The sequence below is a fragment of the Hemicordylus capensis genome, chromosome 3 (assembly GCF_027244095.1).
Source record: "Hemicordylus capensis ecotype Gifberg chromosome 3, rHemCap1.1.pri, whole genome shotgun sequence".
NCBI lineage: Eukaryota > Metazoa > Chordata > Lepidosauria > Squamata > Cordylidae > Hemicordylus > Hemicordylus capensis.
In genome coordinates, this window is record NC_069659.1 from 34,130,306 (window position 1) to 34,149,798 (window position 19,493).

A 19,493-nucleotide genomic window follows, 5' to 3' on the forward strand; every position below is an offset into this window, starting at 1 on the left:
CTTTAGCAAAAAGAAAAAAGAAAGAGGATGGCATTTAGTTTCCACTGTTTTGTGGAGAATTTCTACAAGGGCATTCTGGCTGATCTACTCTATACAAGGCTCACCATAGCCATCTGAACATTTGGTCATCAACACCCAAAGCCTATAAGAACTAACTAATTGTTTCTGCCCATTAACAGTTTCATTCTGCACTTAATGACAAAACACATCAGTATCTACTCAATGAACCCCTTCAAACAACCCACTTCTACACAGGTCACACATGTAGTATTTGCACAATGGGGAAAATGCATTGTCTGAATCTACCCTAGATTATCTCAGGCTCAGATTTGGTAGTGGCATCAAAATATCACACAAATATTTCACAGAACTTTCATTACAGATGTTTATTGGCAAGCAAAGCTCATGGAAGCAGCTATTAACAATATAAAAAAGCTTCAATCATTTCAGAACAAAAGCAAGCATGCAAGTTAGAACCAAATGGGTTCTGGTTTGTTTGTTTGTTTGTTTGTTTGAATTGCCACACATATATTTAACAAAAATGGAACTAATCTTGTTACAATTATTTAACAGGAATATTATGTCATCATTATGTGATTTAAGAGAGGAGAGGAGAGCTGGTCTTGTGGCAGCAAGCATGACTTGTCCCCTTAGCTAAGCACCCTGGTTGCATATGAATAGGAGACTAGAAGTGTAAGCAATGTAAGATATTCCCCTTAGGGGATGCAGCCACTCTGGGAAGAGCAAAAAGTTCCAAGTTCCCTCCCTGGCATCTCCAAGATAAGGCTGAGAGAGATTCCTGCCTGCAACCTTGGAGAAGCCACTGCCAGTCTGTGAAGACAATACTGAGCTAGATAGACCAATGGTCTGATTCAGTATATGGCAGCTTCCTATGTTCCTATGATTTAATTTAAAATGAGTAACAGAAGTTCTATTTCAGTTAATTTAGCTAATAAGGGTTTAAACCCCATGGAGTTTCAACAAAATGAAATCTGGCTGTTAGCATACATTTATTTTCTTTATCATTCATTTTTATATTTATATTCTGCTTTTTAACATTTATATTCTGGTGCTCAGAGCAGTGAGTGTCTGGCCACAAAATGGTTGAAACTCATGTCCATGTTATTCTTTATGCAATACCTCTTTTAATTCACTCCACTGCCTAAAATTCATAACATAAAGACCAAGGAAAACCCAGAAAGACTCCTACAAATAAAAGAATATCCACTTGCACCCACAATGATATTTGATTTCAAGAGATATCTGGAAAGAAACATATTTTTTTCTTTTAATAATTTAAAAATGTGTTTTAATAACTATTTTATTCTATTGTTTTTATTGTCATGTATTTTAATTTGTGACTTTTAAACCTTTTAAATTTTGTACACCGCCTAGAGATGTACATATCAGGCAATATAGAAATACAATAAATACAATAAATAAAATAAATTGGTGATTAACTGCCTTGTAAGTAGGCCTTACTCTTACAAGGTCTTAAACGACAAGTTGAAGATAGATAATCCTGGAGCAAATCTATGTGATCGCTAAGAGTCGACACCGACTTGATGGCACTTAATCAAGAGTAGCAAGTTTGGAAGCCTCACTCTGTGTCACACAACTGCCAAAAGGTCATCTCTATAGACACTACACACAAGGGAATGAACCATGTACAGCTAAAAGCAGAAGTTGCTGAGCCACTGCTTTCACTGTTGAGGTGGAGTATAATTGAGGGGGTCTGTTGCTACATTATGTTCCTTAAATGTACTGTAGCAAGAGACCCCCTCAACTACACTTCCCAGATCTGAAAGCGATGGGACGGCAACTTCTGCTTTTGGCTGCAGAGGTTACTGGTTCATTGAGTGAACCTGTAAAGCTTCCAGACATGCTGATCTCACAAGGCAGTTAATCAGCAATGGCTGAAACGAAATCACTTGTTTCTTCACCAAGATCTTTCTAAATCTACTAATGCAGTTGCTGGGGAGAATCCTATTTTATCTCATACCACCGGAAACACCCCAAGCAAAGTTTGTGTATGCATGCTCCACTCATGCTTCTGGAGTGTCCCTGGCCACCAATACCCACTTCCCACTCAGTGAGTACAAAGAACTCTCAGGCCTGGCAACTGCTGGAAAGTGCTCATTGCAGCCGAGAATTCTTGAGCTGTAGTGCCAGTCTGCCTCCTCAGGAACTTCCCAACACCTCCCTCCCCCAGCGGTTGTTTAGGGAATGAAGGGAGCTACCCTCTGCCCTCACCTCCAAGTAGTAGTAGAAGGGAAGTCATGAGCTCAGAGACAGCATGCTCCTTTGGCATGTTGCCTTTGCAGCCAGGATCCTCTCGCAAATAGTTGATTTGGGGACGGAAGAAGGTCTTGGCCTTCTCTTTCTCCTCTGAAATGACCACTGCTGTGAGGCGCTTGGTTCAGAGGAAGTGTTCCTCTGAGCCAGGTCCACTTTCCACCTGCCGTAACTGAGCCATTGCTGGAGAAATGAACGGTGAGCAAAGGGATAAATATATTGCCCGATTTCTCCACCCAGCCCCTCAATTCCTTGTAGGTTATATTTCTAACCTGTGTTTATTTTCTGGGCTGCATGCTATAAAATAAAGCAGCAACAGAATACTTGGGGGGCATCATCTTCCTTTTTGACGGTTTGCCAATGACATGATATCAGTGTCATATCAAGCACCCCCAGACTTAAATTTTTCATTTTTAAAATCACACTCTGTGCTGCACAACCTGCTGATAAACAGCCTGATCCTATCCATATTTATTTGGAAGCAAGGGCTAGACTTTCCTAACACTTGGGCCTTCATGTCCTCACACAGTTAGAAGAACAACCAGTAGAACCAGGTTAAAAACTTCCAGTCAATATCATTTCTTCGTGTTTGGGTATATTCCCACTACGGACACCAACAATTCAACACATCCAGTAGCAGAGCCAGTCCAGCAGTGGCCTGTGTCCAGCCGTGGTGGTGGCCCTGCTCACTCCACCCCCTATGTCTTATGTCAGACACGGGGGTTAGTCACGCCCCCACATCTGATGTCAGATGTGGGAGGCGTGGTTTTGACTCCTGAACAGGGCCATGCAACCCCACTCAGGAGCTAAACGAGCCCCCCCCCCGCATCTGACGTCAAATGCGGGGGGCGTGTCAGGGCTATGAGGCACGACCCTTGAGGAGCGGTGGCCAGGGTTCTTTGAACCCAGTCGCCCAATGATGGCTACACCCCTGAACACAACAAAGGTTATGATGCTAAGCATGCTTACTTTAAAGTAAAGCACATGTCTATAAATAGGACACTTGCTTCCAACCATTTATTTATGATCAGGATGATTATAAATAGGGGTGCAATGGCTTGTTGTGCCTACAGAAAGATGAACAGAGCAAAACTTAGTCCAGATAAACTAACAGCATTTTCTTTTTCTTGCCTAAACTTGTATCCCTGCAAATGCAGACACTGGTTAGAATTAATTTATTCCAAAACAGGATTATAAACATCATCATTCTGAATAAATATTGTTCAAGAGCTCTCTGTTAAACTGCTATTAACACTTAAGGTGATGCTAACTAGAAACCATCCAAGGACCAACAAACCAAAATTACTATAATTATGGATGCCAAAAGATTCTGCAATCTGTAAAGCTGCTGTGTTCTGAAAAACTGGATATTGCTCAAAAAGCAGAATGCCTTGTATCCCCATCATCAAAAGCAGAGCTTGACCAATTACAGGCGCCAGGGAGCCATGGCACCTAGAAATTCAACTGTAGCACTTAGAATAGGATACTCAGAGGTACAGTTATTTAATAAAATTGTTTGTCCCAGGTAGCTCTGAATATGTTACAAAGGGGATAAAGAGATGCCCATTTACTCGCCTCTTCCACAATGTCCATCACTAAGTCCCCTAACAGCGTCAAGTGTTCACTGCATGGCTCCTAGATTTTTGGGCTGCCTCCTGGATCCAAAGAAGATATGTCATGGTCCAATCTAAAGCATTTAAGCTGCAGTCTATTGTTTAATATATTCCTTTGCAATCCCCCTGTAGTTCATGCATCTACCCCCACAAAGGATGTAAGATTGTGGCTTTAACACATCATTTAGGAAGTAGCTTCTGATGATATTCTGTTTAAAAAAAAAATATCCCAGCCGAAATTAACAGACTACAACTGCATAGGTCAACTGCTCTCTGCTGGCTTTTGCAGTCAAGTCTCCCATGTTAAATCACCCTTTCTATATTCATAATGCAGACGGATTTCCTGAAGAAGGGTTGCACCCATTCAAATGCCGACCCAATTATGACTGCCCCTTTGGTTTATAGAGAATGCTTATTGGATTTCATTTCCTTCTTCACCTTGGCCAGGCACACAAGGCACTCATCTCGCCAATGTCTCCTGGCATTTAAGTGCTCCGGATCAGCTGGAGTTTCTTTACACATTGCCTGAAATGTGAAGGGGAAACATGGTAAGTCACAGTACTAGTACTGCAGTACAAAGTTCAAAGGTTCAGGCTACCCTCTCCTCCTCTGTTTTAGGAATTTTTAACCTGATTTATTTCCATTTTCTTGCTGGCTGTGCTCACTTAATGGTTTAACAGTATAGCTATCTTCCTTGCAGCAAGACCACACCAATCTAACATGGGACCAAGGTATTTCGCTACTGGCACAGAATGAGGGCTAGCATGGATATTAACGCAATAGGGGGGTTTTGGTCTAGAAAGACCCAGAGAAAAGACATTCTTATCTAAATCATAATATATAAACAAACTCTAAAGTGGCTGGTTAAAGCTTAGTCAGAGTTCAATATGCAGCTGCGTACTCTGCACAGAGGACTGCTAAGTCACAACTATGTCACTTCTCTGTTCCTCCAGCTTCACAGCTACTGGCCCATTTCCAGGCTCCATTGGAAGAGCTTGTCATTACATTTAAAGTGTTAAACAATTTGGGACCAGGTTACATGAAGGGCCACCTCCCTTCCATCAGGCCACCGATATCAACGGAGGAAGCCCTTCTGTATGTCCCGCTCCATCAAAGGTATGTTTGGTGGAGAGAAATGAAAAGAGCATTTATTTTCCACTGTATTACTCAGATCATAGAATTCCCCAAGAGATTCAGCTAGCCCTCTTCTTGGTGTTATTTTGACATCTTCTGAAGACATTTCAAGTCTGCCGGGTTTTCAGCCTAACCAGAAGCCGAGTTACCTTGGCTCTCCCCTGAGGATAATTTGAAATATCTGCTGCTGCCTGTTTAAGTTATCTTCATTGTTTTAAAAACACATTATTGATAGTCTTCAATCTGAGCTCTAGTTACTTTGGGCATGTTTATTACAACTGAAAGGCTGGACAAAATGTTTTTATAAATAAAGCCAAGAGAGTCTTTTCATTTCTATAGCAACTCCTCAAAAACCAAGGGTGATGCAGTTCCTCTCCTGGTTCTAACAATATAATTATTTTTTAAAGCTACAAAATGGAGGTCTGCCTTTGGTCATTTAGGCAGCTAGGTTCATGTTGGGCACTTGAAGTCTTGATCCCTTTTTTGTTTCCTAATAGACATAATAAAGCAACTCCTCTTTGTTTAGATACTGTTTTATGAGTGTACCCTTAGAGGTAGATTACAGGATGGTGCACAGTCAAGGAATTAAGCTATTGCTTGTAGAATGTACAGACAACAACAGGCCTTGAAGTTTAAGAAATCCTGGTGCCAGTAAGATAAGAATAAGGAGGCAAACTGTTCTTAGGAGATTATACATTAAGGGAACAGAACGGTGAATGCTAAATTGTCCTAGAATGGAAAGAATGAAGTCTTTTGGCTGACTAAAGGTGAACAGGTTCTGTCTCATACATCTGCTTTGCCAGGTTTCTCTATATAATGACAACGGGATGTCTGTTAAATTAAAAAGAGGAGACCCAGCTATACCAAGGTTGAGCATTTCGACTGCCTTCTGATCCTATATAAAAGTCTTGGGATAAATTTTATGAAAGGTGGTATCAGGCGCGGCTCGTGAACTCTCCTCCGGGGGGGGGGGGAGAGGCGGGCGGCTTCTTTAAGGTAAACGGAGCCAGTGCTCCGTGCCGCCCAGCAGACCCCGCGGCGGGGAATCACCTCCGCCACTCACCTGGCCGCTGGCAGGAGCTTGCCTCCGCGGGAGCCAGGTGAGTGGCGGAGGCGATTCCCCGCCGCGGGGGCTGCTGGGCGGCACGGAGCACTGGCTCCGTTTACCTTAAAGAAGCCCCACCCCCCGCCGGAGGAGAGTTCACGAGCCGCGCCTGGGTGGTATAGAAATCAAACTATAAATACATACGACGTATAACTAACTTGGACCAAACACTTAGTGCAGTGTTCTTCACTGTAAGGCACAGGGGCCAGTGGTGGCTCCCATCTACCCTCAGTGTGGCCCCCGACTAATTGGTTATTGGGCCTATGTAAGACTGGCTAAAGCTAAACATGCTGCACAGTCCCCCTGGCATCAGTTGGAGACAACCATTCCCACAGTGCAGTGCTGCGCTTTGCTCAGTGCCAGGGGCTCCTTTAAGGGAAACAGCGCCCTCTTGAGCTCCTGCACCATTCTGAAAGGATTGCACAGATTGCCGGCAAATGTAGTCCTTCCCAGGACCTTCCTCACAGAGTTCTTAAGAGGCGGCTCAGTTTCTCTTAAAGGGCTCTCTTAAGGAAAAGTGCAGTACAATACAATGCGGAGGTCAGCACAACGGGAAATGGTTCTCACATAGAAGGTTCTTTTTGCCAAAGTGGCCCCCACTTGAAAAATAGTGAAGATCACTGACTTAGTGTCAAGCCCTTGGGACATGTACAGTGGTATTCTAAAATTGTTGTGCCTTCTGGAGGAAGCCATATTGCCTTACCTTTAATGAACATGTGATTTATTTGACATATTTGTATACCGCCCAAAATTTACGTCTCTGGGTGGTTTACAATAAAACAATACAAACAAAACAAAAACAAAAAGGTTACAAAATTACAATAATTGAAAATTTAAAACAATGTTAAAAACTATTAACACATTAATGTTTTACAACTGATTGTAAGTACAAGTAGTTAGTACATGTACAATGCATTCTGTTGGGGTGCTGTAAGTAAGAGTAAGTTACAAACAACTGCTCTATGGCTTACATGTAAGCAGCTCAACTCAGGTCTAGATTGACTCTGCTGATATAATTCATTCATTCATTCAATTTCTATACCGCCCTTCCAAAAATGGCTCAGGGCGGTTTACACAGAGAAATAATAAATAAATAAGATGGATCCCTGTCCCCAAAGGGCTCACAGTCTAAAAAGAAACATAAGACAGACACCAGCAACAGTCACTGGAGGTACTGTGCTGGGGGTGGATAGGGCCCATTACTCTCCCCCTGCTAAATAAGAGAATCGCCACATTAAAAGGTACCTCTTTGGCAAGTTAGCAGGGGTTATTCAGGGGTGTTCCGTTCCCACCAATTAATGCAAATATGGAAACTACAAATAACGAAACCTTGAGTCAGTGGGAATTGCGGCAGGGGTTAGGTTTCTTGCACGTTAAAAGGTGCCTCTTTGCCAAGTTAGCAGGGATATCAGCATCTCTAATTTGTATTAGCATTCATCGTTCATTCAGCTTTCAAAAGAAAAATAAACTGTTTGTGAAAATCCTCCTGCCAAAAATAGACAAGAGAGGCCTCCTTAAAACATACCTGATTTATCTTCTGTTCGGTATCCCCTGTGAAATCTGGTATTGGCCCAAAGCTTTTCAGAACACGTATCATGCCTTCACGATACCTGTCACAATAATTTAGCATTCCTGAAACAGAATTGGAAAAGCTTTTGTTGGTCTTTCCCGCACAAACGCCTATACAATTGCCACATGTTCAGTCACCATAAAAATGATGTAATTTCAGAGTTAGGAGGCAACTTCATATTGAATATTTATACACTGCTTTTTAGCAAAATGGTTCTCAAAGCAGTTTACATAGCAAAAGTAATGTCAAGATGGCTCCATGTTCCAAAGGAGCTCACAATCTAAAAAAGAAACACAAGATATAGACCAGCAACAGATACTGGCCGACATGACGGGAAGCCCTTTGTCAGTGTTAGGGACCTGCTGCCAGGATTGCTGCGCAACCTGAAAGGCAGCCCTAACAATGTAGCCTGCTGGGGCTGCTGAAAAGGAAAGTAAAGTTGTGCCATTGAGAAGGTGTTGGCTCCTGGTGACCACAGAGCCATGTGGCTGTCTCAGGGGCGTAACTATAATAGGGCAAGGGGAGACAGTTGTCTGGGGGCCCACTGCCTTGCCCCCCCCAGAGGCAAGTCACATGACTGACTCCCCAGCTGCACACCCACCCGGGCTTCCTTCAGTTGTATTCATCCTCCAAAATTGATGTTGGTGTTAAGACCTGGAGCTACCAGAACAGCATGGCTTTCTATAGTACCATTAAATGACTTGCATCGTCCACAATTTACAAAATCTTTTAAAGAATAATTTAGGATGATGTTCTATTGTGGCACACAGGGGTATAATATATACATACATACATACACATATAAATTTTACGATGCTTTATGTTACCACTAATTCAGCCTCATTTAAGATTTCTTTACTTCATGAGCTGAGCTTCAGTGAGGTGGGGGGGTGCATTTTAAAATCTTGTCTCTGGGCCCACTCCAACCTTGCTATGCCCCCTGGGCTGTCTTTGGTAGAATACAGGAGGGATTTAACATTGCCATCTCCAATGCAGTATGAGATCATGCCTTTCATCATCTTCCTATATCGCTGCTGCCTGATATAGGTGTTTTCTATAGTCTGGGAAACATACCAGCGGAGATTCAAACTGGCAGCCCCTTGCTCCTAAGCAAATTATTTCCCCGCTGCGCAGAATGACTTAAACCCACTTCTGGGCAGGCTTGCAGCACTACTTCCTTTGTTTCCAACTGAACAATGGTAACGCCACTGGTAGAATTGTCTTATATGATCAAGTGATGTGCCCTAATTACCAGGGGACAAAATATATGTTTCAGCTGTGGAACCAGGGCCTCTTAGAAGGAACACATTTCACCATATAGGTGTGCTTAAACTTGGTAAGAAAACCTTCAAATAATCTGTTGAAGTATCCTCCATTGTAAATAAGCCCCACTGATGAGTCTTGCTCTCACATGAGCAGGGCCAGATAAAAATCTTTGTAGGGTCTTGGCATTATCATAATCGTAGGCCCCCAAGATACAGTAGATCTATAGATACATATTTGCATTGTGTACATGTATAGGTCCCCTAATTATATGCCTAATGTGTCAGAATGGGCATCCAAAGGGCTGGATTGTCCATTAGATAATTTATTCACAAGAAAGTGTATTGTACTATTTTGTTATGCTGTCAATAATTTGCTTTAACTGAATTATTTTAAGTTTGATATAGCAGTTTTCTTTTCTCATTTTTTTTTTTAAGTCATCTGAGATTTGGAGGTGCCTAAAACCTTTTCATAGGCCCTTGGGAGCTTCACAGGCCTTCGGCATTGTGCCTATTGTGCCCAATGGATAATCCAGCCATGCATATGAGGCACTGGTCACACAAATAAAGAATAAAGGAATTTAGTTTTGCCCATGTGAGAGGAACTCAAAAAGCTCATTAGAAGTAGAGCAATTCTCTCTCTCTCTCTCTCTCTCTCTCTCTCTCTCTCTCTCACAGACACACACACACACACACACACACACCCCAACAAACACTTGCAAACAATATGTTACTTTCCCTCTCTTCTCATTTTTCAAGATGAGTGTCACAGCTTAGGATATGTTCATACATTACTAAGCACTAGTCTATACATGCAGATCTCTTGATCACTGCAATGTTCATTGATGACCTGCATGTCTGAATGAGCCAACACAGATAGTACTCTCTAATTCCCTTGAAAGCAATAGCCTACAGAGTCTAGCTAGAGCTGGTACATGCCCCACAATACCAGTGTCCGTGCAGCACTAACCCGCAATGCTTCCATATATGGACACTCTTCCATAAGAGCACAACTATTTTGGAGTTCTCCCCATGCTCTGGAAGCACTCTGAGCAGAAACACACCCCTGAAGGGGTCTGCAGCACACACACAACATTAGTCAGGTTGTCAGCCAAAGCTTTTTTAGGGGACTCACTCCACACATTCACCTACTGGCTACAGTCATCAAGTAAGTGTAAAGAAATCCAGTCATGTTCATACTGGTCTGAACCAGCCCTAAATATGTCTCTAATCTAATCAGTTCAAGTAGAGACAAGTTTAATTTTGTGATTCACATAAAAACATTGCCACTCTGTGAGAAGTAAATGCAATCTCACAGAAGTTGGAAGGCTGGTGTAATGCCAGAATTTCAAATTTACATCATCAGGAGCAAAGGAGATGCCTCCTTATTCATCACCAGTGTATGTCAGCAGTTTCAAGGGAGAATGTATTACTTGGCAAATTGATGTTCAGCATTAAGAGTCATCTTTTACCACATTTTTGTCTGTGTTTTGGTATTTCAATGTGTTTCATAGTGAGGAATGCAATATTGTTGGTCTAATATGAGAAGACTAAAGTCCTGATTGCTTTTACAATATATTTGCCTCGTTTCTCCCCGCTGCCCTCCCACCCCCACCCACCACATCCCCATACAAATAACAACTTTGCAGAATAGGTACAAGATCTGATGCAACTCCTGTACTTGATTCCTAGTCTCAGTTTTATTGGTGAAAAGCAACTACTTTTTCATACTGTCAAATCAGTTACTTTTCAGTAGGAATGTTCACAAACCGAGGTATGTGCACTGGTTTGGCGCTGAACTGGTTTGGACCTCGGAACCATGGGGAGGGGAGCAGCAAGCGGGATATGATTGATTGATTGATTGATTGAGAGAAGGTCCTTATCTGCTCTCTGCCACTGTATACCGCTTCCTGCTACAGTGGAACTTGTCCCAAGTATCCGCACATGGTGCCAGCATGCATGTGGCATCCACGCATGCGTAAGCATCATGGTGTTGAGACCATGCAAATGGCATCTGAGCATGCCACGTGCAGGTACTTGGGACAAGCACCGCTACAGCTGGAAGCTGCATGTGGCAGCAGAGAGAAGGTAAGGACCTGCTCTCTTGTTTTGTTTTTGTTTAAAGCTCACCCTTGCTGCTCCTCTCCCAGTGGCGCCGAACTGGTGCACGGACCTCAGTTTGTGCACATCCCTACTTTTCAGTGGATTCAGAAGTCCCCAGTGTTTTGCACCACAGCATCCACTAAAGTTAAAGACATGTGAGATTGACGTATATGGATACTATATTTCTAGGTTACTAAGCCTTAGGGCTGTACATAGAATCTCTGGTTCAAACAAAACTGTATCATCCCCAGGTGCTGCATGCTCCCAGTTCATTTGTCTCCATGTGCTACCTGCCATTCCCAACATCTGGGGAGGAGATTTACACCAGAACTGGGAGGTGTACAGGAACACCAGGAGGTATGAAGGGGATACTGGGAAGTCATGAGGGGACTGTTGGAGATCCAGCTCCAGATGGCATCGACCTTTTGCACCAGTAACCCTAGTGACCACTAAGGGCACTGGGAGTAGAGATAGATAGTGAGGTTCTCCTTCTCTTTCCTGTTTATCTCTGCCTCTATGACCCCTCTATGGATAGAATGTACTGGGAACTTCCTGGGAGTGACTTCCTTCTTCTTTTTCCCAGAATGCTTCTAGTTCTCTCTCTCTGACCACCATGTAGCCAGTGGTTAGATATAGGTACTGTGCAGAGCTGGCCACTCAAGGAGCTCCTGCTGCCTCTACCTGGCATTGGTGGGGGCAGGGATGGTAAATTTTTGTCAAAATCAAGTTCTGATGCACAAGACTACTAAGTAGTAAAAATGTTCACATTAACTCTGATTTCTTGATGTATTTCCATAGATTATTTATATATAGCTACCGAAGTCCAACATTTGGTCTGTTTGAATATCTCATCATCCCATGAGCAGTGAGACAGAGAAATTCTCAGGTCAACATGTCTTCAGTCTGCTTCCACCATGTGTAGAAGGTATTGCTTGCAGGAGACCTTTGGTCATTTGCATACAAAGAAGGGCTGCAAACCAACATGGAGGAAGCATAGAGCCTAGTACCCATTCCCAATCTCACCACATGTCAGTTGGGAAGTTACTGTATGATCAAGCCCATTGAATCTGTTTAAGTTAGCATGAATTACATAGAGAATGCCACAGAGGAGAGCTGGACTTGTGGTAGCAAGCATGACTTGTCCCCTTAGCTAAGCAAGGTCTGCCTTGGTTGCCTTTGAATGGGGGACTAGAAGTGTAAGCACTGTAAGATATTCCCCTCAGGAGATGGAGCCGCTCTGGGAAGAGTCAAAGGTGTCCCTCCCTGGCTTCTCCAAGATAGGGCTGAGAGAGATTTCTGCCTGCAACCTTGGAGAAGCCACTGCCAGTCTGTGAAGACAATATTGAGCTAGATAGACCAATGGTCTGACTCACTATATGTCAGCTTCCTATGTTCCTATGACCACAAAGGTAGCACTATTCACATCTTTTCCCAAAGCAACAAGCCTAGAACTAGACCAACTCTCTACTCTTCATAGGTAGGTCCAAATATTACATAACTGAACTAGCTGATGCAACAATGTGAACCACAAGTACCTCTAACTAAACTTGGTAAAAAGAAAGCACCTATTTCAAAATATGGTTGAGTAATTAAAAAGGTAACACCTGGGTATGCTTCAGACAGTCTGGTAGTGGAAAAGGCTCAATGACTGTTTGGCTGCAAATGTTGCCTTTTAGTCTCAATTGCTCCTTGTTTTTATATTCTGCATCCTTTTCCACAAACAAAATTGAGCAAGCATGCCTCTCAACCCTTTCCAAAGTGAATTAGAATGCTCATTAGCAACATAAAGCACCTTTATAGTGAAGCCTAATTGTTTAATAAATTTGCCACAATGTTAACATATCTCCATCACAATAAAAAAGGAGGACCTACAGTGAGGTAAACATAGTCAAAAGATGGTCTACAGAGAGAAACTCAAGTTAGGAAAAAGGACCCCCACGGGCATTAACACTATTAAAATACACAAGGTTTATGCTGGAAGAGCTGTTTAAGAATCTGTTCAAAGCAAGATTGTCACAACACTTCCCCCCCCCCCCCCCCAGTTCTTACAGATTTTTTTTAATGAACTTAATGTAATTCAGAAAACCTGAAAACAAGGTATAATCTTACTATGTACTGTGGAATCACAAAAGACTAGGCATGCACACACAGGAGGTACTTTGTATTCAGATAATACTGTGATAGGTAAATGAGAAAATAACTTTAGGAGCACTATATTGCTGGCAGGTTTTTTTCACTAAAAGGATCTGTTAGTATTTCTTTTTTTAATGGGTACTTTGCCAGATTTTAAAATGTCCAGCTCTAGGATAAGAACTCACTGGACTCAAGATCAGCATTCACCATTATCATATTAAGTCAATGAGATATCCTTATAGTACTTCCCTTGTTTTTAAAAAAATATTGATGGCTTCCTTTCTATCTGTCAGCATTCAGTTCTCATGTTTCCCTCTCTGCTCTCTCACTGACTTGCTGTTGGCATTTGCTCTGTAATCACAAGTCTACTGCTGGCACAATGCCATAACTTCTGTTCTCTTCCTGTCCTATGAAGGACTGTAATAGCAGAGCAAAGACTCTTAAGCAATATCCAGTGCCCAGTCTGCATGTGGCAACTGGGCAAAAGAAAAACAATCCAGAGAACCTTTATGCTACTCGCACAAGCACAAACCTCCCCATTTGTTTCAATGGGTGGAGCACCTCCATCCATTCATTCCCTGTACACTGAACTTAATGGGACAGCCCACACGCATGTGTGCGGGCGCGCATGCACCTCCCCCTTTGGATCAGGAAACTTGAAAGTTTTGAGGAGGCAATGAATCAGCATTCATTCCTATTATTATGCTTCTTTGTAAATTGCCTAGAGAGTTTTGTTAGGCAGTATACAAATGTAATGAAATTTTAACAAGTTATTAGCCATGCGATGCAGCTCTAACAGGCACAAAAGTAGTAATGCCAGCTTGCTCCATCAAGACCTGTTTGGATATATTCTTCCTGTTCAAAAAAGCTCTCTCTTCCAGAATTAGTCCAATGGGTACAATCCAGCAAGTTCATTTGTGCAATCCCACCACAGGATGAATAAGAATGAGACATCTGGACCCAGTAGGCTTCAAGAGTCGAGTGGAGTTGGAACTATTTTCTGAGATGGAGCACATGGAACATACTAAAGGGACTAGAACAGACCTGAAAATGGGTAAGCCACTACACTGAACATGGCCCATTAGTAATGAATACTGGCCCACCATGGGCTCAACGGGCCTCCTATTTTGTGATGTACTTGGAAAATGCAAGTGTGAGTGAGCACACAAGCAAGCATACCTCTTTGTAGGCTGCAACATATGAATGGGTTGTGTTTGGTGGGTCACATTTTTGTGTGGGCCTGGATTATAAAAAATCCTAGGATGCTTGTATATAAATGGACAATCATATAGACGATTGGCAACCTGAACTAGAGTGCCACTCACCAACAAACTACATGATAAGAGGGACACTTGGTTTCAGCTGGACTAGCAGGACTAGAACTGGGTAAAAGGTACAATAATACCAAAACAATAATGGTAGATCTAAACCCTGTGGAACAACAAATACCTCTATAATGTGGTTGCTTATAGAAATCCACAGAAATGTACTGATACTGAAGATTACAGTGCAAAGGTCTTATCTAACAGTATTAGTATAACAGGACTTTAGATCTTATCTAACAGTATTAATTTATTATTTATTTACACAGTCAGACAGGTGTTATTGACTGGTTTGTTTTATCCAGACATCGAGTCCTTCCCAAGGACCTGGGATGGCTGAATTTTATTGTCAATGCTGTTGCTGTTATAGATATCGTCGTAGAATATAGGCTGTTCCCAGTAAAGCTGCTTTTCGTAATTGGCTGATGGTGATTTCTATGGCCCCTATGGTGTTGAGGTGCTCTTCAAGGTCTTTTGGAACTGCACCCAGGGCGCCAATTACCACTGGGATTATTTTGGTCTTTTTCTGCCACAGCCTTTCAATTTCAATTTGTAGATCATCATCATCAAGAGAATACTGTGATAGGTAAATGAGAATATGGCTATAGGAGCACTATATTGCTAACAAATTTCTGTACTCTTAAGCTGATATACATGAAGACTTAATATCATGAAGAGTTTGCCTTGGAAACTCCCATATTTAAACCTTGGTGGCAAAGTTTACATACCTTCTGCATTCAGATGCATAGTTTCCAGAGGTCCCATAAAAGCATACCGCATTCCCAAGCCATCAGACATCACAAGGTCTAAGTCAGTGGGAGATATCACTCCCTCCTGCATGGCAAATAATAATTATAAAATATTATGAATACACGGCTCTCATTTTCTTTGCAGCAAACGTCCTTACTATTCACAATGAACTGTGCTAATCAGATCATATAAATGCCATCTTCTTACTGTACCAAACTGTATATTTTACCAACACAAGGATAACTTTATTTAATATTAGCAAATGAATACAGAGGGCAATCATTCTTTTGAAAAGGCTTTGCAACATACACCATTTTGCAATTGCTGTGAATATTATATATGATTAAAAGCTTTCTAGATTATGCAAGTCCAATGTTATATTAGCAACATATACCACTATGAAAATCCAGACCTTTATAATATAATGGCCACCAACCAAGTAAGGAATTGAGATGGCAGCAAGATCAATCACCATTAAGCAAGAGACGTTGTCATCTTTGATGCTATCTATTTTTAAAAATGCTTTTCTAGGTATATGAGTACAGCAGTACCATTTTGAGTGCAGACATTTTAGCATTCCTGCTCCACTTTCACTTTCTGTAGAGAACTATGGCCTTTACTGCCAGATGAAGGATTTTATTAGCTTTAAAATAAATTTCAGCTGGTGTTTTCTTCACTGTCTCATTTGTGAGTGCATCATACCCAATTACCAATTCCATTGATTTCTATATTGCCCTTCCAAAAATGGCTCAGGGCGGATTACACAGAGAAATAATAAATAAATAAAATGGATCCCTGTCCCCAAAGGGCTCACAATCTAAAAAGAAACATAAGAGAGACACCAGCAACTGTCACTGGAAGTACTGTGCTGGGGTGGATAGGGCCAGTTACTCTCCCCCTGCTAAATAAAGAGAATCACCACATTAAAAGGTGCCTCTTTGCCAAGTTAGCAGAGGAGGTGCAAAGTAGGACTGCATACAAACAAACAAGGGAGCTACCACACTGAACTAAAAATTGGTTGTATCACATAGTCAGTTTGTGTGGCTTTAACATGGCCAGGTTCTTGAGTTCATTATTGGGAAACTCCCAAATGTCCCATGGCAGGTCATGGAGTATTGTTCAAAGCCACATCCACAGGGAACATTTTCAAATAAATCCACAGGGAGCATTCTCAAATAAACTGTTTTCTGGGAACACCCAAAAAGCAGGTTAGGACAAATGCTTCATCTTCTCCGTCTTACAGGTTACTGCACATTTCTGTAAATCTCTTCCCAACAAAATTTCTACAAAGATTTCTCCCCCACTTTTTTTGAAAGGCTCCAGTTACAATACATATTTTTAGCTGAGAAAGCCACATTCTATCACATCCTATTTAACAACTTCTTCTGTACCTTAACAGAGAGAACTACAGAAAGAAGTCAAATTTCAAGGAAGGGTTTAAGGGAACTACTGCAAGGAGTGTTAATTAATGTTTGCTATCCCGAATTTAAAATCCCAGCAGCAAGACCTCAGACTATGAATGGCCAGAGATACAAGTCAGCCAAATGAGCAGTTCCTTCTATGTTCAGCTGGAAGTGCAGACCACAACATCCAAAGGGGAAACTACATTGGGAAGCTGTCAAACTAGGAAGCAATCACAAGCTCAGTTGGCAGTACAGAGTCATATCGGATTGGTTCTAGAGTATCTTATGTAAGAGGAAAGGCATTTCTACTCCTGCAAAGAGGATACAATTTCTGCCAGCTGTCTGCCTCCATCTACAGTCCCCATGCCATAGCTGACCCTATTTCCAAGCACCCCCAATTTTCAAGAAACTTTTTGGAGGCAATAGGACTGCAGTGGGGAGAAGGTGGGCAAGAAAGCACTGTCCCATGAGTGGAACGCTTCTCCTGGTTCATAGGATCCAACCCATTGTCTGTAGTCAGTCAGAGGGCCAAATTATGCTTTACTTTAAGCCAGGGGTTCTCAAACTTGGGTCGGACTATAACTCCCATCATCTCAAGCTACAATGCTCAGACATTGGGAGGAATGATGGGAGTTGTAATCCAACACCATCTGGGGACCCAAATTTGAGAACCCCTGCTTTAAGCGCATTGATAATACCGATGTACTTGTTCCTTTTAAACTAGAGAGCAAGAAATTGGGGCCCCATAGATCCAGACCATCCCAATCTGTATGGTCCCAATATGAATCAGCCCCCCAACACCCGTTATTTGCATGTAAAAAAATTCCCATTGGCACCAATGGGAGTTTATTTCCCTTGGCAAGCAGCAGCCATGGTGGGTCTGATCCAGACCAGAACTGTGGCAGGGACAGAATTAAGGTCCCCTCCTTCCATGCCATGATCCTAATCATGACCGGTTGATGTCTTAGAAGGAACACAATATTAAAAATTATTCTGAATAGACAAAATAATAATGCACAATACAATTATATGTATGCAGAAGAGTTAGAAAATTAATTACTCCCACAAAATTGTAGAAAGCAAAACATTCTAGGGGAAATGTTAAAGAAGATAACTGTGTGAAGGACAAGACACTAATACTGTAATTTCTGGTTACTGGTGTATATTATTGCTGTTCTTGATTTATAATGAAGATGAAAGAAAATGCAATTTTAAAAGGTTACACATGTGTTTAATGTAATGTGTACTCTGACCCTGTGACACTTGAGTAACAACAGATATAGAAGCTATTCTCATGAGCAAGCAAAACCGGACTAAGGGAGCCCAGCCCAGTTTTGCACACTGGTGAGAACCAGCGGGCTTGAGAGCGAGCCCAGTGGCTCCCATTTGTTTAGCCATCCTCTTAAATGAGGTTAACGGAGCGAATGCTCTGTTAACCCCATTTTTATGATCACGTGTCAGCTGAGGCTGCTTGCAGCCATGACAGGCACACTCAGGTGGGGGATCCCAGGAACGCACCACACACTCACACGATGCATTACTGGGGCTCTGAGGGTGGGGTGCCACATGGAGGCACCTTCCTTCACCTGACACCTGGAGCTGCCGGGAGCGGCACGGCAAGGCCCAGGTGGCCCTCAGGAGAGTCCCCATTTTTCTGCGCAGGCGACCCACCTGCCCAGCGAAGGGGAAGTGATCATCTGCGGGGAGAGCGGGTCAAAGCTGCTCTCCCAACAAACCTCCTCTTGGTGCGTCACACTGCTTGTGAGAAGCGCTTCACTCTCAGCATTTTCCAGAGCTGAGTCCATTTGTGATATACTGTACAAAGCAAGACAAGTTCCTGCTCCTTTCCAGAGAAAACTACACAGATAACCAATATTTATTTAACATACTTATAGACCACCCAAAACCTATGTCTCTGGGTGGTTTACAATAAACAGTACAAATTAAAACAAAATTAACACATTAACATAATTTTGAAGTTTAACACAATGTTAAAAACTTCCAGATACATGTACTCTCAGGATCATGTTATAAAAATGTCTTGTAGGTTAATACATGTAATGTCAAAAGTCGCCCTTAACTGCAGCTTGGTGAAATCCTTGCGTGATATTTTGTGCCCACAGGAAACTTCTCCCAGGACAGTCTTTCAGATGTCAGTCACATCAATTCAGTGCACATGAACACCACAAAGCTCTTGTCTCAAAGAACAAGATAATTGGTTTATAATGATCCCCTCCAGATCATGGGTTTATAATGTAACAAATGCACTGCTATTGCTCATATGTTCAAGTGGATCCAGATACCTTCCCTAGAGGCAATACCTCTGAAGGGGGTACCACATTTCCCTGCACAATTTTTCTCACAAGGAACAAGTGATCTCTTTGCCCTCCAGCTGGTGCACCTATTGTTATCCCAAAAATGATAGAATGAGGTTTTACAAGCACCTACTGGACAATGCCTTAAGCGACACAATCCGCTCCATGCTTTTACCATTTTACATTTTTTTAAATGCATGTCTTCTGTGAGTTCATAATGCCAGCACCAGAGCACTTAGCCACCCACATTCTGACAAAGAAACAAAAGTGGCAAACAGTAGCATAGCTCATTTCCCATCACAAGGCTATCTGCCATTCATTACATGAAGACAACATATTAGTTCTTTCTCTAGCTCTTCTGCTTCTCTTTTACTGGTGCACGTAAGAGCTAGCGAGAGTGCTCAGGCAGACAAGGCGGCTACAGTTTTCCCTTCCTGCCACCGTTGTGTGTGTGCACGTGAGCAACTGCTCCCATATGGAGCAATATG

The 19,493-nt window shown here is 42.2% G+C and overlaps 1 protein-coding gene across 1 annotated transcript in view; it reads right to left on the minus strand.

The window, feature by feature from the left end:
- Positions 1–371: 371 nt before the first annotated feature.
- Positions 372–19,493, minus strand: part of CRYL1 (crystallin lambda 1) — a 73,203-nt gene continuing 54,081 nt past the window's right edge. Inside the window, exons 6-8 of the mRNA XM_053312396.1 lie at positions 15,266–15,371; positions 7,673–7,779; positions 372–4,433 (exon numbers count right to left, since the gene is read on the minus strand). Of these exons, the coding sequence (XP_053168371.1) occupies positions 4,308–4,433; positions 7,673–7,779; positions 15,266–15,371 (339 nt within the window). The 3' untranslated portion in view covers positions 372–4,307. The remainder of the gene's footprint in view (positions 4,434–7,672; positions 7,780–15,265; positions 15,372–19,493) is intronic.